Source organism: Hippopotamus amphibius, chromosome 6 (assembly GCF_030028045.1).
Source record: "Hippopotamus amphibius kiboko isolate mHipAmp2 chromosome 6, mHipAmp2.hap2, whole genome shotgun sequence".
NCBI lineage: Eukaryota > Metazoa > Chordata > Mammalia > Artiodactyla > Hippopotamidae > Hippopotamus > Hippopotamus amphibius.
The window spans coordinates 18,858,942-18,883,304 of NC_080191.1; the positions used below are offsets into that span (position 1 = coordinate 18,858,942).

The 24,363-nt window shown below is 35.9% G+C and overlaps 1 protein-coding gene and 1 non-coding gene across 7 annotated transcripts in view; both read left to right on the forward strand.

Annotated features, from left to right (window-relative positions):
* Positions 1-24,363, forward strand: part of MMS22L (MMS22 like, DNA repair protein) — a 135,638-nt gene that overhangs the window by 95,591 nt on the left and 15,684 nt on the right. For all 6 annotated transcript variants that reach the window (XM_057738450.1, XM_057738449.1, XM_057738451.1 and 3 more), the window contains 5 exons: positions 8,605-8,798; positions 13,176-13,326; positions 15,429-15,580; positions 16,353-16,495; positions 21,344-21,503. In XM_057738450.1, the coding sequence (XP_057594433.1) occupies positions 8,605-8,798; positions 13,176-13,326; positions 15,429-15,580; positions 16,353-16,495; positions 21,344-21,503 (800 nt within the window). The remainder of the gene's footprint in view (positions 1-8,604; positions 8,799-13,175; positions 13,327-15,428; positions 15,581-16,352; positions 16,496-21,343; positions 21,504-24,363) is intronic.
* On the forward strand, positions 18,728-18,853 carry LOC130856230 (small nucleolar RNA SNORA40). The gene has a single exon (XR_009054521.1). It is a non-coding gene; the product is annotated as a small nucleolar RNA SNORA40 (small nucleolar RNA).

Genomic DNA, 24,363 nt, shown 5'->3' on the forward strand with positions numbered 1-24,363 from the left:
TAAGCCCACATTCTCTCCCTCTCTTACTTTCATCTATTATCTTGTACCTACATACTTGCTATTAAGTTTGGAGGATGAATTCCAGGAAATAAAGGTCCTAACTGAATATAAGCAGTACAGGGTTATTCTAGCATTAGCCCTCTGGAAATGAGTTGTCACGGTCAGGTGATGATTGCTCTCTTGTTCTTTTAGAAATCCCTAAGACATGACATCCATCTAACTATAGTTTCTCACAGTTTTAATGTCAAAGGACTTCAACCAAGCCTTAATGTGGTCTTTACCCTCAACCATTTCCTTGAAGGCATCTTGAGGTGATGTAAAACTTCGATCTTAATATCTAGCGTGATACTGTTTCTTTGAGTCTTTGTGTTGAGTTCAGGACTATTACTTGTTAATCATAGGCTAACACAGAATAAATGGCAGAAACAGACCACACAAAAGTAAACATATTCAATTTAAGATAGTGTAGTAGTGCCACTGTTTGCTAAGACCATTTGCGCTATATTGAGCTAATAATGCAAATGGTTATAGAGCATAAGATAGCTTTCACACGTCAGCAAAAAATATAAAAAGGATGTTGTGATGAGCAGTTATTTGTACAGTTGACCCTTGAATAACATGGGTTTGAACTGCCCAGGTCCACTTATACGTGGATATTTTTCCACATATAATAAATACTGCAGTACTGTACGGTCCATGGTTGGTTGAATCCATGGATGTGGAGGAACTGAGGATATGGAGGACCGACTATAAATAATATGTAGATAATCCCCTGTGTTGTTCAAGGGCTAACATGTATGTACCAAGTCATACATACACATACTTAAGAGGTCGGGTTTTTAATGAAAAAATTATTTCAAAGACAGAAAACATTGAACATTGCCCTGTGCTGTTACACAGGGTGTTTAAATGTATGTATGTCTAAGGTAGTGCTTATAAGCTCTAGGTTATATTGGGAACATATATGGGAAGATGTAGGTTGGATATATGTATGTAGGTTTGTTTTCTCTCTGTTAATTCTCTCTGCCTTAAAGAATTGTTTACTTGTAGCTCTAATTTTTTAGATGGCATGGCCCTCCATTACCTGGTCTCCATCAACACTCTAGTTTCATTTTTTGTCATTCTGCCCCTTGACCTTTCATTTTCTGCTTATACTAAACTGTGAGTCCCCTCATATACCATGCAGTTTCATGTCACTGTGCTTTACTCATGTTATTACAACTTCCTGAAACTTTTCGTATTACTTTTCAGTTATCTAACAGCTTCCATAATTTGATGATAATGTCTTTACTCCATGAAGCCTTCATCAAACCCCCAGCTGGACCAAATGCTCCCTTTGTGTGCATAATAATACTCTGTGGATACCTCTGTCTCCTCACTTAATTGTATGTTCTTTGAGATCAAGGACCATATTTGATAGCATCTAATATAGTACTTCATGTAATTAATAGACATTAAAATGAGCTGAACTACTGGGCACAGTGATTCCTGAGTCTGAGTGTACTCTTGGGCCCTAGGTCCAGATTTCCAAAAACTTTTGGGATCTTGTTACTTTCTGTTTTCAAATCAAATTATACTCTGCTTGTAATTAACTGCACCTCCTAACTTTGTTTCCCTTGCCCCAAACTTAGCAATAACATAGATTTGCTCCTTCCTCTCCTTCACAAACTGCCAAATAATTACTGTTAGCTTTCTTTTTTCTTGGTGAAGTAGCTCAAATTGCACATTAACTCATACCTTGATGTTTACAGAAGCTTTATAATGGGTCTCTCCTGTCTCTAGTCAGTTTTGTTCTAACCCATTCTGTTTGCCATTACCAGATTAATTTTTCTCAAAACACTTTTCATTATATCACTCCTCAGTTCAGAATCCTTCAGTGGTTCCTTACTACCTTGAGAATGAAGTCTAAATTTTTTTTTTTAATAGCAGGATGTGCCTTAATTGTTTCTGTACCTCTGGCACTGCATACAGTGACTGGCATTGACTAACTTCTTGTGAAGTGAATGAGGAGAACATGTGACTGAACAAATATGGTCCTATTTTCTATTCTTAAATTTACTGCCTTCTAATTCTATTTTAAAAATTCTTCATTATAGTCAGATGGTTACTTTTTTTTTTCCTTTCCCCAAACACCTTGCTTTTTCATGTGTTCTTTTTAAGATGTAAATTATGTTCCTCTTCTGCTTTTGTGACTTATCAGCTTTGATTTTATCTAAAGTTCTTATCGTGGCTATGTGATCTGGAACCCAGCTACCTCTTTGAATTCATCTGCTTTTCCTTCTATCACCCTTTGTACTTCAGCCAGCTGGCCTCCTAATTGTCATTCTTGAGCCCATGAAACTACGAGCCTAGCTACCTGTGCTCTGCTCTTTCTTCTCCCTGGTGTTTTCCTCCGCCCCCATATCCTTGTGATTCTCCCTCTTACTCAAGTCATGTGTTACCTTCTCAGAAGGTGTTTTCTGATCATCCTAGTTGAAATATCAATATTATCTCCCATCACTCATTATTCCTGTACTTTGGTTTCTTTTTATCCATAAAGCTCACCACAACCTGAGGTGTTCCACATCAGTATTTAATTATCTCTTTTTTAGAATATAAGCTCCAGAAGGGCAGAGACTTTGTTTTGTTAAAACTGTGCATCCCTACTGCCTAAAACACGTGTAATACATGTTGAATTAGAGAGTAAATGTATGGGATTTATATGCCTTTGTGCTTTTAATTTCCTTAAATTTTTTAAAATTAATTTTCTTTTAATTTTTTTCGCTTTTTCTGTCCTTAACCTGTCCTCTGAGAATCATTTCCATGCTCTTTTTCTTCTGCTGTCCTTAGTGATCTTTCTTCTTTGAATTAGTATAAAACCTATACTTTTACGCTTATGCCTACAGAGTAGAGGAATGATTATCAACCTCCTCTAGTATAGAATTACAAATAGTCTTGCTACTCAGTGTGGTTCATGGGTTACTTGTTGCATGACCATTCTGTCATCTGTTGCAAAAGTCAAATAGAACATATTACTGTGAACCAGAAAATCAGACTGTTTATTGAGAATATGTGTCAGCCCTATTCTAAGTGTTTGACTTCCATTAACTAATTTAATCCTATAGGTACTATTATTGTCTCCATTTTATATACAAGAAAAGCCAGAAAGGTAACTGCTTAAAGTGTGGTCCATAGGCTTGCAAAATCTGCCTACTAGAAATGTAGATTCTCAGGACCCTCCCCAGACCCACTGAGTGAGAATTAAAAACAATAATAATATGCTTAGGCCCCAAACTTGAAGATGCAATAGGCTGTTCAGTGAGGCTAGAGCTTTATTAATTTCTAGAAAGTGTACAGATGATTTTGATGGTAGTCAAGGTTGAGAACTACTGAAGTAGATCCTTGTTATTTGTACCATAAAATGCAGTGAAATATCACTAAAACACTTAAGTCATTTGAGATCCATAATCATCTACAAATATAAGACTAATAAACTTATAAGGGTAATTCCTAAAAAACAGTCACTTTTTACTGATATATTTTCATCCTATACCCTATTTTGGGGATGGGGCAAGCTACCTTAAGTGCTTCATCAGTGTTATTCCATAAAACCATAAGGCAGTGTTGATATAAGCATGCTTAATTTGGTAGGCTCAGCACTGGATTCCTGATTTATTCTCTTCCCTCAGTCTTAGAAATTAACTCAGTTATGGACCACATGAAAAATTTTAAATGATCACATGTTATTGACCTTTGGAATCCCTATAGGATAGTCTACACTCCCTAGAAGTGTTAAACTTTGAATGTGTGTACATCTGATGCTCTACCAGGATTGGATGTTATACTACTTTGTAAGTACCTCTTTTAGGAATTTAGCATATGAATGAATGAATGAATGAATATAGAAATAGACACTTAAGACCTGTTACTTATTTGGATAGTAAAATGGTATTTGAGGTAGTTGTAGCGTAGTTACATGGTGGCTTGTCTTCCTGGGTTCAAATTTCTGGCTCTGCTGCTTAATAACAGTATGACCCAATCAAATTATTTATCCTTTCTGTATTTAGATTCCTTGTCTACAAAATGGGGAAAATAATAGTACCTACAGGATTAAATTAGTTGATAAAGGTCAAAAACTTAGAATAGGGCTGGCGCATGTATTCTCAATAAAAAGTCTTTGATTCTCTGGCCAATAATAATGATTATTCCATTTATTGAATATGTCTTATTAAGAATTCTTACAATAGTTGAGGAAATAGCCATACAACTAGTAGTTGAGAGAGTAGGATTCATATTCTGGTGTGTCATCTCTAAAGCCTGTGTCTTTCTAGATAATGCTCTACTGCATCCATGAACATGGTTATTAGGAATTAGAGTCCGTAGCAATGAGACTAAAGTAAATATTATCTTGCCTTATAATCTACAAATTATTTTTACCTAAGTGGAATGATTTGATGCGTTAGCAGCTCTATGGAAGATAGTAGGGCATTATTCCCATTTAACAGATGACAAAACTAAGTCTGTTTTCCAAGGTCACGGACTGGCTCTCTTCTAGACAAGTATTCATTTGGATAATTTACCTTATATCTTGAGGACCCTTTTTATGCCTTAATGGTGCATTATAAGTGACCAGAAGCATCTTTACCCATACTGGGCTTTTTATTTCTTATAATTCCTCAATAATCAAAACAGCCAATAAACTGCTTGTCTAGATCTCACATATTCACTCAGTCATTATCACCCACTCACCTTGTCCACGTGCACACACATGCACTGAGGCATCATTACAGGGAGGCCCTGCAGGGGGTGCCTGGGTTGCTGCTTGCCAGCCTGATTTCTGACTTATGCCTCTCCCTGATAACTGGGCATACACAGAGTTGGGGGTCAGAACTTAAGCTACCATCATCTCCCTAGTGAGGCTTTGAAGAATTCTCTTTATACCTGGAGTCTGTTTTTGTTTTGTTTTGTTTTTATTTTTTGAAGACAGAATTGGATTGGATGATTTTTAAGATACCTTCCAGCTTTAAAACTTTGTTTTTGTTTTTTTGTTTGTTTTGTTTTCTGGTAATGTCATTACTTTGGTTATGTTATATTCTTTCTGGGTAGTAAAGCAGATTATAGCCCTATTTTATAGATGTGAATAAGAATGACATGAAGATCCAAAGTACCTAAGGTTTTTTTTGTGTGTGAATTTAGCTGAAACTAAAAATGGTAGAATATTCTGATTCCCATCCAGTTTTCCGTTAGTTAGATCAATCAGACACTTGGAATAATTACTCTTGAGTGGTTTAGAACTTTTTTTAACTTAGAACTTCCCATTATATTTTTTACTAATATAGATTGAAGAAAATTGGCAGGTTTTGCAGTGGAACTAAAACTAAACTTCAATTGTTAATTGTTGTTAATCCCTTGCTTTCTGTTAGCTCTTATCAGTCGCATTTATTATATTATGCTTTTTCTATGTGGGGCAAGGTCCACCAATAGATTTCTTTAAATTCTGAAGCATGATATGTTAGAAATAGTGCACATGGAACTATGACTACCAGGAATATGATGTACAGGATGTCATGCCTTGTTCTGTAATTATCAACTACAGGAGAAGCAAGAGCACATACAAAGATGAGAAGTAACACCTAGATGTAGTAGTCCAGTAAGTGTTTCCAGAAACCTGCCCAAGCTGTTAGAGAGGAACAGTGCCTCAGCAGCCGTCAGATGCTGTAGGTTTCAGTGCCTCTTATGTGATAGATGCCCCAGTACATTTGTGTGTCTTTGTGAAGGTGGGGAAGTTGGGGGCAAGGTGGATAAGTGAATATGTGAAATCACAACAAGAAGTAACCTGAAGATAAAAACAGGGAAACAAATCTTGGAAAGTGGGGCACAAGAACAGTTGGATACAGGAATCAGGAAAGTGCTTAATGAGGTAAGCCAAAAGAGACAGGATACCAGAGCTAAAATAGAAGCTTATGAAAACCAGGATAAGTAGGTATGTAAAAGTTTGGATGTTTCCTTAGTGTAGCGATAGGTTCCTAAACATTTTTGAGGACACTATTTCATGTGATCTTCACAATAACCCTGGTGGGTGGATGATACATGATTATTCCTAATCTTAACTCTTTAGAAAACAAAAATTGGGAGGTTACTCTTTTTTTTCAAGATCACACAGCTCTGAGTAGCTTTGCTAATAACCAGCAGTTTTACCCAACACAGGTTACTTCTGTTGTCTCAGTTTCTTCATTTGTAAGATTTGAATAATAACTGTACTTACCACATGGGGTGAGAAACAATGCTTACAAAATACGTAGCGTGGTGCTTGGCACATGGTAAATACCAGTAAATGCTAGATGTTGCTATTGTTTCTACTATGAGAGCTGCAATTTGAATAACTTGGCATTCAGCAGGTTTTATTTTCTGCTATAATATATTGCACCTTTTAGAACATAAGTGCCCTGGTTCTTTCCACACATGTATTTCCAAAATGATTTTAACCCATGTTAAGTCAGTCTTTTACACAAAACATTTGCCCCTGCCTCTTCACCAGGCAAAGCTATACATGTGGCTTGTCTAGCTTCTTTTCTTCGGCTTACAAAAATTTCTTCAACTCAAGTAGGGAGGGAAGAAAACTGATCAATATTTAAATTGTGTGTATGTGTGTGTGCACGCATGTGCGTGCACATGCCTGCATCTTAGTGTATAAGGGTGTATGTGTTAGTGTGTAAGGGAAAAGTATGGGCTTCAGAGTCAGATTTTGACTCAGATTATGGGGCCAGCTTTTCTTAGCCATGTGACCTTTGGGCATATTATTATCACCTTTATCATCTGGAAAGAGGATTAATGATACCCATCTTACAGAATTGTTCTGATTTTTAAAGAATTTCTAGGATCATAAAGGATGATCAGAAATAATACCCCTTCCTGGGGAATAGATTTTAGTGAGTGAAGAAAATGGCTTATTTTATTTAGAAATAGTAAAATCCATCCTACCCAAGTATAGTAAGTTATTTATTATCCTTTGAGACCAATATACTTTGAAAAAGCTATAGATAGGTTTTGCAAATGGTGGTATTATTTTACTTGGACTCCAGTGTCTTGAAATGTACCCATGAACTTAAGCTTTGTTGATGTGGACAGTTGAATTAGTTGCCAAATGGATTTTAGTGATTTGGTATTCATCTTACTCAAAGCTAAAGGACCTGAAATGGTACTTTAGCTACTAGTTCCCGTTGAAAGCATCTCAGGCAGGTTTTTACACTGGGAGAACATAGCAGATATTTGGTTAGTTTTTATGAGACTTGCTTACTATGATATTCTTTCCCCAGGCATTTGTACACTTTTTTTTTTTTTTTCAGTACTTCAGGTAGCATTAAGTAGTGTCTCATGATCATCCAAGAATTACAATGTAGAGAGGCACAGAGTCCTAATGTTACATAATTTATACTTAAAATTTTTACTTCTGTGTAGTTATGTGAAAAGTACAAAGATGTGGTCTTGCATCCAGTTTGATCTTTCTGTGTAATTGCTTTAGTTGTATGCACTAATTCTGCATTTTATATGGTTATATTGAGTGTCCACTTCCCCTAGATGAACTGATTTAAAACCTCAGGAATGTTGGAATTAATGTTATATGTCCTTCTTTTTTAAAGTACTAGTCATTTTTCTTAATGGAATACTACCATTATTGAAGAAAGCCTTCCGCCTTAACCCCACTGGTTAGTTTTCACTGCTTGCTCTTTAATTGAAGCCAGCAAATCTAAGGATGGTATTCATGCATCTGTGTCTGCTCTCAATTGAGATGCCAGTAATATAAACAGAAACAAGAATAATATCACAGTCGCACATTTAGTTTTAAATAATATTATTAATTGCTGGACATATTGCATAAATGCCTTCTATTCCAGATCACTACAAGAATCTTTTAGTATATACCTGTCTTATGTTTCTATTAAGGTCTAGAGATGTCTAAATTTTCAATAGGAAAAAAAGGTAAGTAAACGATGAATCAAAACTTGAGGCAGTATTGAAGTCATGTTTTACTGATTTATGGAGAAGAATAAGTTTTTATTTTTTATTATTTTCTACTATGTGAAAATGATTATGGATCTTTTTGGACCAAGGTACTGATCATAAGGTTGTATCTAGCACAGATTTATATACTAGCTCAATGCCTGTGTCTGCTCCAAGCAAGGAAAGTATTTTAGTTTAAAATATCACATGTAAGCCATAAATACTTTCCTCTTGGTACCTCATGTACGAAAGCTCACAGGAGAAATGGATTAAAATTTTGTTTTTATGTCTAGATTGTGAGTAAAATCACTTGTCATAGTGAGTTGTAAAATGCAAACCTTCATTCTGAAGCTGCCTGTTTCTCATTTGGATCTGACATATTAAAAAGCATATAATTAATGGTTGACATTAGTAATTAACATTAACTTTATGGTGCTTAATATGCCATCATTCATCCATCATCAAATAACCAGAAATGCATAAAGCCCTGGCATAAAGATTTTAATTGTATAAAACAGTCCTTCAGTTTTCATATGGTGGAAATGTTAAAAGCCCAAAATGTATTTAAAGAAAATTTTTTGTATGTGTTTGTTGGGTGTTAGCTGTATTTTTATTCCCTTTTAGGAGTCTGCACCAACAATTGTGTCAGGAACTTCAGAGGGAGAACATGGACCTCATTGCGCAGTCTTCATTATCGGCTAAAGAGCGCCACCTCGCTGCAGTCGCCAGTGCACTGTGGAGGCATTTCTTTTCATTTTTGAAGAGTCAGAGAATGTCACAGATCTTGCCTTTCTCACAGCTCGCGGATGCAGCTGCAGGTCAGCGTTGTTAATTTGCTAATTAGTTTCTCATTTTGCAGACTTTGTCAGTTTTTTCTTTTGTTTGCGTGGTAAGAAACCCTTATTTTATTACTGTGCAATAAATATTTTGACAACCAGAAAGATGAAAAGAATTACATATTTTAAAATTAGAATCCTTAGGCTTGTTTATTTTCCTCCTAGTAAAGGTAAAAATTAAGTGATCATTTGATAAAAATAAAAGATCATTTTTAACCTTAAAAATTTTGAATGTGCATGAACTTTTCTTGTGCACGCATTATTTGGAAAGTAAAGCAGCGTTTGACTTCTAGTTCAAGTAGTTTATTTTCAAATTATGTGTGCAGGTATCTAGTATAAGATGAAGCTGAATAGAGTGCAGTAAAGGATACAGCATGAATTCCACTTCAACATCCAGCAGATGAGCTCAGAGTGACATGGACTATATAGAAGGTTATTTTTCTGACTTCTGTTAGATTCTATTTTAGGTTGTAATTTTTACTTAATTTGATTATTAGCCTACGGACATGTCCTTAGCCTTTAAGGGACTCTGAATCAGATGAAATTATAGGCAAGAATTTGAATGTATGTGCACATATGCACTTCCCCAAGAAGCAGTCATTATCTTTCTCAAAGAGATATTTTACCCAACGTATGTTAAAAAGTACTGGAATAAAGACAGATCAATATGGTGACTGCATGCATTTAAATGCATTTTATATGAAAGTATTTAATGTATTTAAATGCAACAGTTTTAAAAACCCAAGATCTAAACCAAGGTTTATTTTACCCTGGTATGAATGAGGAAAGCTGAGCTAAAAGCCCTACATAAAAGACTGCATGATATAAATTTTAAAAGACCTTGAATTCTGGTAGCACTTCCATAATTAAAACTTTACAGTGATACATAGATTGAAGAATTGTGACAGGGCAACGATTTTCCAACCAGTGTAATGTCTATGAGAATAAATATTGATTTATTTTCTGTTTAACCAAAACAGTCATTACTAGCCGGTATGACTTATCTTTCTTCCATTCATCATCCCAACTCCCAGTTAGTGACCAAAAATGATACCATACAAATTGAGTCACTGCTGTCCTAGGCACTGAAAATAAACAGTATACAGATATAAAGCAAAATATGTGTGGGTTTTGGATTTGTTATGAAATCAAGACTTGATAGGAGAGAGAAATTTCCTGCATTAATTGAATACCCACTTTTATTGCCATTGAGGTTATACCAATGGGAAAAAAAGGACTGCAATTCCTTTTTTCATGTATAAGTTCCATGTTCTCATGGAGCTTATAGTCTAGTGGTGGGGAGAGAACATAAATAAATAAGTAAAATGTGTAATATGTCAGATGGTGATAAGTACTATGGAGAAAAATTAAAATGTAGAAAAGGATAAGGCTAGGGAAGGCCGGAGGGATGTTATAATTTTATATAGAATTGTCAGGAAAGCCTGTGTAAGTACCATTTGAGCAAAGACCTGAAGGAGGCGAGATATGCAGCTATGCAGATGTGAGCTATGCAGAAGTCCAGAGGCAAGAACATGTCTTATGTATTTGAGGAACTTCATGGAAGCCATCAAAGCTCATGTGGCATAAAAAAAAGGAGAAAGAGTAGTCAGAGATGTGATCAAGTGGTTCTAGAGAACTACTTTGTGTTCTGCGTAGTAGCTGTAAAGACTTTTGCTTTTACTCTGAGATTAGAAGCTGTGTTGGGAAGTCTTGAGCAGAGGAGTGATATGATCCCTCAGAGATTGTAACAGGTCAGGGATGGGCAGCTTGGGCTACCGTGGTAGCAGCAGAAGTGGTGAGAAGTGGTCAGATTTCCAATCTGATGATAGAGCTGATAGCATTTTCCGAGTGAGTATAATATGGTAGGCAAAATAGATAAAGGGAGGACCCCTCGTTTGAGATGAGGAAGATTGTGGCAAGAGCAGATTCTGTGAGTGAAGACTAGGATTTTGATTTTTTTTTTTTTTAATCTATCCATTAAAATCCAAGTAGGGATGTTGAGTAGACCCCTGGGTAATGAACCAAGAGTTCAGGGAAGAGGTCCAAGCTAGAGATTTAAATTTGGAAACTATTTATGTATAAATAGTCTTTAAAGCTGTGAATGGGATGAGACTACTAATAGAGTAAATACCAGTAAAAAGAGAAGCTTGCGGGCAGGGCCCTAGGATATTCCCATGTTCAGATTTGTAGGATAAAGAGGAACCAGGAAAGGAGACTACAAAGGAATACCAGTGAGGTGAGACGAAAACCAAGAAGGTGTAGTGCCCTGGAAACCAAATGACAGAGTGTTGCAAGGAAGGAGCAGTGATCAACATTTCACATACGGTTAATGGGTCAAATAGGATGAGGCCTGAAACTTGGTCATTGGATTCAGTCGGACGGAGATCACTGTGACGTTGAAGAGCAGTTTTGCTGTAATGGGTAGAGGCAAAGGCCTGATTGAAGATGTCCAAGAGGAAATGTGAGAAGAGGAATCGCTGACTGCAAATGTGGTAAATCTTTTTGAGTATCACTGTCTAAGTGAAGTAGAAAAACGGGAATGGTAGCTGGAGAGGGAAGTGGGGTCAAGGAGGTTTTTTTTTTTTTTTTAATAACATGGTAGAAATTTCAACATATCATGCTGACAGGAATGTTTAGGAGTGAGGGAAAACTCAGTGTTGCAAGAGTGTCACTTGTGTTTTCATGCCCAAGTGAAATGGGATCCCATAGAGGACTTGGCCTCAGATCTCCTGTAGTAGCAGAAGAGAAGGCAGAGTAAATGGGCCCAGGTAGATGTGGCTGGGTAGATGTGGTGGTTCTTGTCTGATGTTTCTCATTTCTCTGTGAAGTAGTAAGGTCATTAGCTGAAAGTGAAGATGAGGAGGAGATGCTAGCTGATGACGGAGGGAGGCGAGAAGGTACTCAGTAATCCTCTAAGTAGAAGTAGAAGACCGAATGGACTAGAGAAATTTGGTAGGGATGTTGGCCAGCTCTAAGGGCCCACTTAAAGTTTGTAGTGATAAACTTGAAGTGAGATCAGTCAGCACAGTTGTTTACCAGCCATTTATACTGATCTAGATGCATGTGGGGAGAAGACCAAAAGTTGTAATTAACCAGATGGTGTTTTTTCCAGGCAAGTACAGAAAATCAAGTAAGAAGCAAGGGAGTTGATGGTATATGGAAATCAGTATAATAGTGAACCATGCAGTCAAGCTGCCTAAAAAGGGAAAGAAAGGCACAGAGGCGGTGAGGAACAGGGGAAAGTTGTAGGATCAGTGAATTGTAGGTCCCGAGAGTCAAAGGATGGATTTGGGAACCTAGATGAGGAGAGTTGGAAAGCTAGTTTATGCCAGAAAGAGGGGTCTTCAAAGTAGAAATTATGGCAAGATTGTACTTACAGGTAGTGCCAAGGTCTCTGTATCACCATGGGAGTGAGTGGCTAAAGTAGAGTGGAAGATAGATTCACTGAAGGAGAGGAGTTCAAGGCCAGGAGACTGGTAGAAAAAAATCATCAAGGGCTATGACGGGAGTGCAGTTAGAAAGGATGATGGTGAGCTACAGTCTTCAAGGGGTGAGAGGAGGAAACAGTAGACAAATGCAAAAAGGAGAGTTAGTGCTAGTGTAATCTGATGATGTGAGACTCAAAGCCAAAGGGAGGAGGAAGGGAGAATGGTGAATCGTCTAGAAGCAGCAATGTGGACCAAGAAGTAAGCCCACCCTATGAGGGTCCAGTGTATGAGAGTGTGGGAGAATAAACAGCCACCATTTGAGAGAGCTGCATAGGAGGCTGTGCTTAATAAGCAGTTTATTGATAAATATATACTGATGTGGTACAAATTAAGTTGGGGAATCCCAGGAAATCACAAAATAAAGTATATTTGTTTACCATGGTGACCTAAGAAACTCTTAATTCCTAGGCTTTGTCAGTCCTGAGGGAGGTAGAGTATCATTGATTGATTGTGGGCGATCACTCTTTACTAGAAGAGAATGTCCAGTGTCCAAGGTGAGAGATAACTCTTTGTCTGTGGCAGGTGAAAATTGGGTGCTAGAAATATCTTTCATAATGGGTCTTTTGAATGAGAGAGGCACATAAGTGGAGATATCAGGTGTAGAATTTGCTGTTTGAGGGGGCCATTATAGATTCATTATAATGATGCTGAGAGTGATTATTCTAGACCCTTTCTTGGAGATCCATGTGAACGCCACAGAAATTCTTTGACAGCTTGAATTTAGTTCAGTTTTAGCTTTCTGTTCTACATTTCTAAAATGTTTTACTATTTAGTGCTGATTTTTTAAAAATCACTATTGTTATAATTTATTTGGGTGGTGGGAGAGTTTTTAAAAAATTCTCACTGTAAGTTTCTCTCATTTTAAATCTAGAGTTTACTTTGCTGGCAATGGACTTGCCCAGCACCGCTCCATCGGATCTTCAACCTCAGCCAGTTACATCAGTGATACAGCTTTTTGGTTGGGATGATATCGTCTGGCCCCAAGTTGTAGCCAGATATTTAAGTCATTTCCTACAAAATAGGTAAGTGTTTTTATTTCACGTATGCACATTAATGTAAACCCACGATAGATCAGTTCACTAGGAAGCTAAGAATTTTCACAATAAAAACTGATCTTTACTATATATACTTCACCTGGACGGTTTGTTGCTTTTCCATGTATCAGTATTTTGACAGTATTAATAGTAGGAAAGCTTTCTTAAAACAGTGTTGCTGCTGTTTTGTCAAAACAGTTTTTGTAGGACTGCCTTATCCTCATCCTGAAATGACCCTTCTGTACTCACTGTTGTGAAAGAAATTATACATTCATATTAATAAATCTGTAAGACATGTGCTCGCTTCGGCAGCACATATACTAAATAAATCTGTAAGACACTTATTTGATTGTAGTTTTAGATTTAGTGAAAGCTTTCCTCTTCACAGCTAGAGTTTTAAAGATTTGACTTTTGTGCAGTCATGAACAAGAGACTTCACAACCCTGAACTTTGGTTTCCATATCTTTAAGTGTCTCCTGCCACATTACATAAGAGACCTGAGGAACCCCAGTAGAAAAAATGTACACCAGATAATAGAACTAGTATAGAATAGTCAGGACAATTCGATTAAGAATATGAAGATGAGGGAAAATAAATACACAAATCTAAGAGACCAGTGTAGGTCTGGTCCTAGCTGCCAGGCAGTGAAAATGAAAAGAGGTATTCTTCTCAAAAGGAAGTTCATTAAGAAGAGTCATTAATCATTTTCTCACTGGCTTCCAGTTATAAAGACAGTTCGACTTCAATTGGATTACTTTCAGGGTCCCTTCCAGCTTCAGAATTCTTTAATAACAACAAACATTTATTTATATTATTTATTAAATACTTTTGCTGAAATTACCTGAAAGGATTTCAGTTTTTTAAAATAATATTGGTGTGTTAGTCACAGTTGAAAAAATTGAAATGCAAAGATGGTAAGTAGCATTGGGAAGGTTATATAGGTAATGAATGACCCACCTGAGTTCTTCTGTTTTGTGTTCTCTTTTTTTATGATAACTTATATTCAAACTATTTCAAAACAGTATTTTTAGTTATGATTTATATGTATTTTTCAAGTGTCTAACTTTACATAACATTTATAATTAGGTTAAGACCATCCTCATTCTCTCTGTCCTCACTTATAAAATCATTAGAAATCAGATTTAACCAGGCCTTTGACTTTGTAAAATTTTTTGTTTTTATTCTTGTTCAGGTGTTATTTTGGAATTCTTTAATAACAACTGCCTGTGAGGTGAGGGGAGCGGGAAAGGAAGGCACGGGAGTGGGATTGGTCAGGAGATCCACATAGAAATATATCTTGTCTTTTTATCTTTTTCTTAGTCATGACCATTTCTGTTTTGTTTTTTGTTTTATTTATTTATTTATTTATTTATTGGCTGTATTGGGTCTTCATTGCTACATGCAGGCTTTTCTCTAGTTGTGAGCAGGGGCTACTCTTCATTGTGGTGTGTGGGCTCTTCATTATGGTGGCTTCTCTTGTTGTGGAGCATGGGCCCTAGGCATGCAGGCTTCAGTAGTTGCAGCACACAGGCTTAGTAGTTGTGGCTTGCGGGCTCTAGAGCGCACGCTCAGTATTGTGGCGCGCAGGCTTAGTTGCTCCGAGGCATGTGGGATCTTCCCAGGGATCGAACCGGGAAGGCAGGCAGATTCTTAACCACTGTGACGCCAGGGACGTCCCCACTTCTCTGTTTATTTACTCTAAGGGCCACTGTTTTTATTGTGCTTGCCACTTCCTTCAGTATTATCTCACCTAGTTAGTTAAACCCCTTCCTTGTTTCTCTAATTTTAACCATGTTCTTCCTTCCCTCTCTCCTTTGGCATTAGCTATATGTATGCCATCAGTGGAAAAAGAAAAATTAAAAATTAGGGCATTACAAATGAAAACAAGAATATTTTGTCTAAAATGTCATTTTGTATGTATCTGTAGTGTTTATTTTCATCAGTGTATATCTGTATTAGTGTGTTTGTCTGTAAAATAAGTGAGGGATATTAGAATGTTTTCCTTTATTTCTGAATCTGTACTCAGGGAACACATTGTCAGGATTTTGTTTTGGTTTCTGTTTTTAATATCCATCAACTTATTTTTACAGCATGTTGTGTGAAGCACTTTCTCATTCAGGCTGTGTATCTTTTGAAGCCCTAACTATAAGATCATGGATCCGTTGCATTTTGCAAATGTATATAAAAAACCTTTATGTGCCAGATGACTCATTCATTGATATAAATCCTGAACAGGCAGTTGGTAAGTATTGCAGGTGTTTTGCTTTCTAGATAGCTAAGTATGTTTAAAATTTTCTGTTTTGTTACATAAATTAATAGGAAAGATTAAAAAATATATTTGTAATTCGGTATTAAGATGAACAGAAATTTATTTCCTTTTGCAGCCTGTTTCTTTTTCTTGGTATTTTCCTGTTACTATATATGACAAATTTCTCTCCTATAAAGATAAAAGAACTTGTTTCCTTGGAAGCTAGGAACAGAAATTCTCTCTCAAGTGACAAGCTATTTTTTTTACCTTGAAGAAACTGATCACACAAAAAAAGTGGAAATATGAAGTAAATAGCCAGATATCACACTGTGAGCATCCTATAAAGAAAAATATCCAATTATGAATAATTTCATCTCACTTCCTTGTAATTTTTTTTTTTTTTTAATATCCCGTACAGTAGGGCGTGCCTTTTCCTAAAGCTGTTGTTTGTGGCCATTTATAAATCTCACAAAGGCTGGACTGAAAAAATGCTCCAGATTTACTTTGATATATTATTACATCAGTTGGATTTACATGCATAGCTTTTGGGACTAGGACGTTCACAAGTACATACACATTTGTTTGTTGTTAAATAAAGCCTTCTAATGGTGAGAGAAACTTAGAAGTTTTTAATAATGTGGAAATTTTGATTTTGAAAGAAAGCATTGTCAAAAATGAAGAATGCTGCATTCCCTGGTCTCCCATATATATGTATATATAAAAAACATAAATTTATAAACTTTATATAAATATTTTATTTTAACAGAAAAAGACTACATGGAACAGTTGGCTGAACTGACAAGGTTGCTATTTAAACTCTCAGAAGTAAAGAATATTCTCTCAAAGTCTCAAGTTGAATATTTACCCATCCCAGAAGACCCTAAAAAAGCACTTATTCTGTTCCTTGAGGTATTTTTTATTCATTAATATAATTGCCCAGATCAGCTTTGCAATTATTTTTCCAAAAATCTTGAAGTGTTCATGAAGCTTTTCTATAAAATGAATTATTTAAAATTGAATCATATTACTGGTTGCTGCTATTATAAAATTCTGGAGGAATAAAAATGTGAATCTAAGATACAGCACAACTCACTCTTAAGGACAGCAGAAGAATTACATGTAATGAAAAATAGTAAAAGTAAAGAATGCCGCATAAAAGCCTTACTCCAAGTCTGATCTAAATTGTAGGACTGTCTCACTGCTGAAATTGCTGGATAACAATATTCTTCAGGTAGTTAAATTTCCTTTATATGGTCCATAATAGTTCCAACTTAATGTTTACTACCCTATAACAAATAGTGTAAATTTTACAGTAAAATTTTAGTGTATTCAGCATAAGCACCAACTACTTCATCCATAGCATGGTTGGGATTTTAAAAACCAATCTGTTTTATTTTGCCTCTGTAATAAATAATCCCATTCAACATTTTATTTTTAATTATTAATATTGTAAGAATCTATCTTACGTGATAGTCTTTGTTTTATAGCCTAATTGAGGTTGTTAATGTGCTTAGATTAGTGTTTTTGTAAGCTATTCACAGTGAAACTTATTTTCCCAGAGTGGTTGGTATTAACTGCAACGAAAATCATTACAACCCATAAGCTCTTTCCATAAATGTGAATTCTTCCGTTGATTTTCATTAAGTTAAAGTACAATTGTACAACAGTTAGAGTTGTCATATAAATCCTAAAAATATTTTGTAGTAGTATATGCAGATGTAAAATACACATTTCTCTGGAGCCTCTTATTCAGTTGTTGCTTGGATCTCCATCTGTACTTAATTAAACACCTATGCTAGGGACCATACTGGACCAGACAGGGAACTAGAAATCATGCATTCCACTGATCATTTTCAAAGGCTCTCCTAATTTAATCATATCCAAATTAGTTGCTCTTTCACCACTCACTAAATAATAGTTGTTTGCTAAATGCTAGGCAGTATTATGTGAGGATTTCTTAAGGATTTGAAGAATCAGAAGAAACTAGTCATTGATCTTAGAGAACTTTTATTTGTCTGAGAATACAAGACATACACAAAGGTTAAAATAATAATATAGGACAGTATATACTTTGTCAGTTAGTTGATAGGTCAATCAGTAGGTTAAGAATTCAGAGCATCTTGGTATAAAAAGTTTAGATTTTTATCCTGTGAACAGGCTTTGTACATTTTTAAGTATGCATTTTTAAGTAGGTCTGATTTGATTGAATGACTTCAAGAAAATTGGTATCAAGAGAGTCAATTAAAGGTGCAGGAGCACTAATGGCCAGAAACTAGTGGGTTTTGGAGGAACTGAAGATTGAACTATGGGATTTTTGAATGATTATGATATAAATACTATGTTTAACCAGAAGAATGATGACCTTAAGGAGAAATAGGAACATCATGACTTAGGGTGGGGCAGAAGTAGGTGAGAAGTCCGATTTTAAACCTGTTTAGTTTGAGGTTGTGTCCGGGTGCTTGGGGTCCTCCCCGCCAGGTGCAGTTATGATTTACTAGGAGGGCTCATAGAACTCAGCATATAGTTGTGCTTACATGTATGATTTATTACAGTGAAAGGTTTCAAAGTACAGTCAACAAAGAGGACAAAGTGCATGGGTGAAGTCTGGAGAAACCAGGCACAGCTTCCAAGGGTCCTCTTACAGCAGTATTACACTGGGCATGTGCTTAATTCTTTCAACAAAGAATAGGGACAGCACCTGTGAAATTTGTCAACCGGAGGAGCTCACTAGTGACTCAGTACCCAGAGTTTTTAATGGGGGCTGGTCATCTAGGACCTGTTTGTCTGGCACTTTTAAAAATCCAGACTCTGAAGGAAAGCAGATATTCAGCATAAACTGTATTGGTTGCACAAACTGTTTAGGCACAGTGAGCCATTCTTATTTGGAAATGATGGGGAAAATCTAAGGTTCCAGCTAAGGACCAACCTTGCATATACATCTCTTAAGGATAGTGACATTGGGGCCTGCTATGTTAACTCTCTGTGCACAGAAATGATAGTGCGACATGAAGGTAAGGTTAGTCAAGGCACTGAAAAATACACATCTCATAGTCTGGGGAGGTTAAGGCTACACATAGAGAAATAGTGAAATCTAGGGTACTGGTTCTGAAAAGTCTGTTTCCTAGACTTCTAGGAGTCACTGATACTTTTCAGGGGTTCTAATGAGCTCAAAACTATATTGGCCAGACAGGTGCAAAAATAAATCCTCTTTTGCAACCCAGAACTCATTGTTCAGTATGAGTTTTGATACATATAAGAAGGAACATGACACCTAAAACAGAATCAAGTTATGGGGGTGTATTGATAAAGATTGCTTCTAGGATATAGAGCTGATAAATTCCCTCATATCTTAAGCTTTTAAATTATTAGCTGTATTGATTTAGTACTCTTAATTTTATAAATGTTCACATGAAACAAAGATGGCTTCTTTTTTTAGGCTTTTGTCTTGAACACAGTGTCTGGATTTTAAAAAGGTATTGGCATATCCCAATGATCTGTACTGTTATTGGGTGTGATGGCTTAGGAGTATGATTTGAACTTAATACAGAGGGTGTCAAATTCAGAACCAGGCAGATCAATCTCCTGACCCTAAACACGGTCCCAAAGTAAATTGCTTGAGGAAATTGGATCCCAAAGATGAGAGGTGGGGAATTTTGAAGTGTGTTTGTATTTATTCCTTTGGAGATCAGAGAAGGCTAAAAGAATTGTGAGCTGACGTACATGACAGCTGTGGACTGAGCAAAACTTTTTGAAAGGGCTATCTTATCCTGAAGATTATGACTTTGAAGGAACTAAGGTGATTGGCAGTGCAAAGAATCAGAACATGTGAAGTTCCTTAAAAATTTATTAACTTAAATAATTTTGCCTATGTTATACACAAGAATAAAAAAAACACTTTACACTTAAAAAAAAAAAAACTATATTGGCATTTGTACAAATAGCATAAAAGCTATAGCAGAAATCAACACCAGGGCCCAAGATTATACTAGTAGTCAGTATAATTTTCAAGGCCATGCAATCACAGGGTGGGGGGAAAGCCAGTTTGATTTAAGAATATCATTAATGAAGCAGTAAAGTTACTAATTTTAATAAATTTTGACCACTGTGTACATGTTCTTTTAGTAATCTGTGACTGACAGTAGCAATATATTTAAAGTACTTTTGCTACGTATGGAAACAAGATTATTGTCTAAGTGAGAAACACTCATGTAATTGAGTTGCAAGCTGAACTGACTGCTTTGATTGTGAAAGAACAACGGACAAAGTATGGTTATCCTGACTTGGGTATTTGGCAAATATTTTCTTAAAAATGAGCCTGAAAATTTCTGTCCTAGGGAAAGAAGTATAGAGAACCAAGGGTGGAGAGCTAAATGGAAAAGGGGGTTCATCAAGTATATCTCTTGTTCTCAACTGTCCACCTCCAAATCATTCAGATTCACTAGGTTCCTTAACTTTTCCTCCATCCTATATTTCATCATCACCATGGCTAACTTTAATGTCACCTTGGGTAATGTATCTTGAGCCCTCATTTCAAAGCTTCTGCAGTAGCCTTTCAATGATCTTCACTTCATCCACCCACTCCCATGACTAATCGTTGAACAGTGGCATCACTTGGAGCAACTGAAAGCTCGTTGACTATCACTGCCTTCCTTCCAGCTCTGAGTGACTTCATCATGACCTTTCTCTCCCTTTTCTCCAAGTGCAACATCCTCTCAAGGTCTCACATTCTTTCTTACCTACCTTAACTAAACACCCTGGAAACCTCACTTCAGCTACTCTTAACCAGCACGCTCACAACCTTCCATCCTTTGTCTTGTCCTTACGCCTGCAGATCTTCATATTTGGATCAGTAAAACCACCTGCTTTCTTTCCTTTGTCCTATTTTCTGAGAGCTGCAGAAGAAAAATCACATGAGCATGTATACTGGTGCCATTCATGGTCCAATTTGGGTAATTGAAGTTCATTATACGTTTCCAGATCATGGCTTGGGAACTTTACTACTCTCCTCAAACCTCCTGACCCATCTCTAGCCAGCTTTCTCTTGATACTTTTTGTGAATTCTCAACTCGTGCTTATAATCACCTTCCCTCCGCTCATCCTCTCATTATTTCCCTTCCTCTTCTCACCTCACCGTTATTCTCTTACTACCTCACCTCACATTTCTTTCCTCTACCTCCCCATTTTTCCATTTCTACCCTTTGTACCTCATCCTTTTTTTCCTTTGAGAAAGTTAAGCTAATAAAGAAAATTATAAAGAAAATAATGGCTTATAAAGAAAATTCTAGGGAAAAAAACCAATTCATATCATACAGCTGAACTTTATTTACGGAGGTCTCACTTGTAAGAATCTGTTAACCTCATCTGTAGGTCTCTTTTGTAGGAATTTGGGGATTTAGAATTCCCAGTCATGTCCTAGAATTGTGGTGAGCCAACCTGTTTGGAATGCTTGATGTGGTTTGGTTATAAGCTTCTTGTATATCAGTTCCATGTATCTTTTACTAATACTTTGCTGACTCATAATTATTGGTGAACTGATTTTTTAATTCTTGCTTTAACCTTTATTTTCGTTATAAAAGGCAAGATAATTCTTTTTATGTGGATTTTAATTGCTGTGAACATTTATTGGAAAGTTAAGGAGGAAGGCTTAAATGTAAGGGATGTGCATGTGTGTGTGTAGAAAGAGAAATTATCTTTATTTTTGAAAGTCTGTATTTGTATAAAACTTGGAAAGCTAAATCATTTTTTCCTTATTTATAGGCTGTTGGTATAACTTACGGGAATCTGCAGACACTTCCTGATAAATCTGCCATGGTTACAAAGTCCTTAGAATACCTTGGTGAAATATTAAAATATATAAAACCTTATTTGGGAAAAAAAATTTCCAGTGCAGGGCTGCAGCTGACTTATATGATGATGGGTATGTATTCCTGACATTATTAAAACTTCCCTAGGTTGAGCCTATAGCATCATGATGGATAGAAATATACTAATACACTGGCTAAATCACTCTCTGTACAATCTTAATAATCAGAAAGACAGCGATTTAGTTTAAAATAAGTCATGATGGCTTTCAAGTGTATCTCTGTCTTACTCCACCTCCTTTCAGAACTTTTCTTGTTATGATTTGTTAATATTAAAATTAATTATGATCAATACTGAAATTATACCCACCCCAGCTTGCTACCAGTGGTCTGTTGTGAATCACTAACATTGTAAATGCCTACATAATTAAAATGGACCTTTTTTCAATGCTTGCCTATGCTTTGTTAGAATTTAAAACATCAGAAGACCATCACTTCCTTCTGTTTTTGTGGTCCACTTTGTATGAAGGAGGTCAGGAAAGGATTTACTACAGCGCTAAAGATATTTATGCTTCAAATCTTGTTTCTCACAATACTATGTTTTCTCCTTTCAAAAAGAAAAGAAATCTTTTTCTGTGTCTGTTCTATAACAACAGAGTTCATCCTTCTTTAGGAAGTCAGTAATTTGAATATCTTTGCTCACTAAAACCATGTTGCTAACCAAAAATAGGAACTGGATAAAGGGAAATGAGAAGGATTTCCTTAGAAGTTTTTGCACAGAATTTAAGGGTTTTTTTTTTTTTTTTTCCCCTCTGTGGCCAAAACCTTATATCTGTTCCCTTTGATCTTGCGAACATCTGAATAAACCCGATTTGGGGTGTCTGAAACCTTTTATCTTTGTTGTGAAAGATAAAGGAGAATGTGAAAATGTGTAAATATGGATGATGTAGAATGTAGTGAAAGCAATAGTAGCAATTTGGTCATTTTAGAGAAAACTATAAGTGAGAATTTACTATAAATTTAACTTAGTAAAATGTAGATTAACATGTATTTCAGCATTTAGGCTTATAATTTATTAGTTGCTATTAGATTTTTGCCAGGCTAAATTAAATGTATGATTTCAGAAGTATGTCTTTATTTTATAAAATATATGATTGTCTTATCAGGAGCTGTAAAATCATTTGGATTGTTGATATGTAGACCCAGGACAAAATTCTCCATATGAAGAATTGAGGGCTTTCTTTGTTTTGTTACATGGTTGGTATTTTGATTTTTGTGGCAGGTGGATAGTGTATTCTTTCCTTTTGTCTAGACCTCAGAGACTGGGGATAGAGTACACTGCTACAGTTTTGTCTATTTAGTCAGCAGAAATTAGGAACAGATAACTTACTGTCTTCTACATATACAAAGTGTAGAACAAAATGGAGAAAGAGCAAATATACACTTTTGAGAGCTGGAATCTCTTTTAGGTGTGCTGGGGTTGGGACATCACATCCTCTTGTGGAGGAGTTGACCACTGAACGTTGAGCTTTGTTTACCTGGCCAGTTCCTCCGTGGGGATGCCTCTGCTCTTCACTTGCAAGGCTGCTAGTGGAAAGTGCAAACTGTTGACAGAACCACTCCAGATTAAGGCATCTAGGGTCTTAATTGTAGCTGGGTGATTTCTGAGAAAGCAGGATTGATCTCTCAGTAGTATGTTCAACTTTCCTCCTGTTTATATCTTTTTTTCCCCCTTATTCTTTATATCTCTAATTTTCCTTTCTCCATGCCTTTCCTTTTGATCATCCTTCTCTCTTGGGATCATTCTTCCCCTTTGGTCTTTGTAATTGAAATTCTACCCATGACCCTTCAGTGTCCAGCCCAGGAAGACCTGCTCTCCCTGACTATGCTTTATCTGTCCTTCTCCTCTGACTTTTTTTTGTAACTTACAACTTATTATAATTATTTGTGTGCTTGGTATGCCCCCACTAAAATTTAAATTTGCTGTGGTTAATGGTGATATCTTTTGAACTTTTTATTTCCATCATCGTGTTGTATTTTGAACAAATAAGAGCATTTACTGAGTGGGAGCTAAGGATACAGTGGTTAAAGAGCTTCTCCAGTGTAGGAGATGGCATATGCTAAATAAATATTTCTCAAATTAATTTTATAAATTAATAGCTAAATAGCTATTAATAAACTATTAATAAACTAAACTAGCTAATAGTACATAATATATTTTGTAATGTCACTAAATGAGCAGAGTACTTTCTAATTATAAATATATCTAAAAATATATGTTGTAATGATTCCAATTCTTTTTTTTTTTTTTTTAAAGGCTTAATATATACATAAGGTAGAAAATAAGTACATACATAAGAACTCTTGTAGTGTGGCTCTCTTTCAATTCTGGGAGTATGTTCCCCACAATTTTTCTATATTGTCAGCTTTATCAGTAAGTAAGTAATAGTTTATAGTCAGGAAAAGTACTTGGTTTCTTACAAAGCTACTCTGTGTATTAAACCTTTTCCCAAGTTTTTTACTTAAAATTTTTCTTTTTCTTTGCATTTTTAATTCCACACGCACTCGAGTGTTCTTTGCTAAAACTTTCAAATTGGGGGCTTGATGTATAGCAGTAAAACAAAAGCATCACTCTACCTTCTATGAACTCATAAAACGTAAGGTCTTTAAACAAAGTGTTTTACCCATTGCAGAAGATAAAGTACAAGGGTAGATGATGCATTTTTGGTTGGAAGGTCCTTGCTCTTTATAAGTTAATACTTGTGTGACACTTCAGAGTGATATGAATCATTTCAAATGTTGGTAGTGATGGCAGTTCCTCTTACTGGTATATTAATGTTGCTTAGAATGTGAGTTCTTCTTACATTGCTGTCATTCTCAAGTTTTTCACCTACTAGAAAAATGAGAAGCAAGCCAGAATTATTTAAAATATTGCTAAGTGAGCATTGTGTTTCTTTATGATTGATTATTGTATTT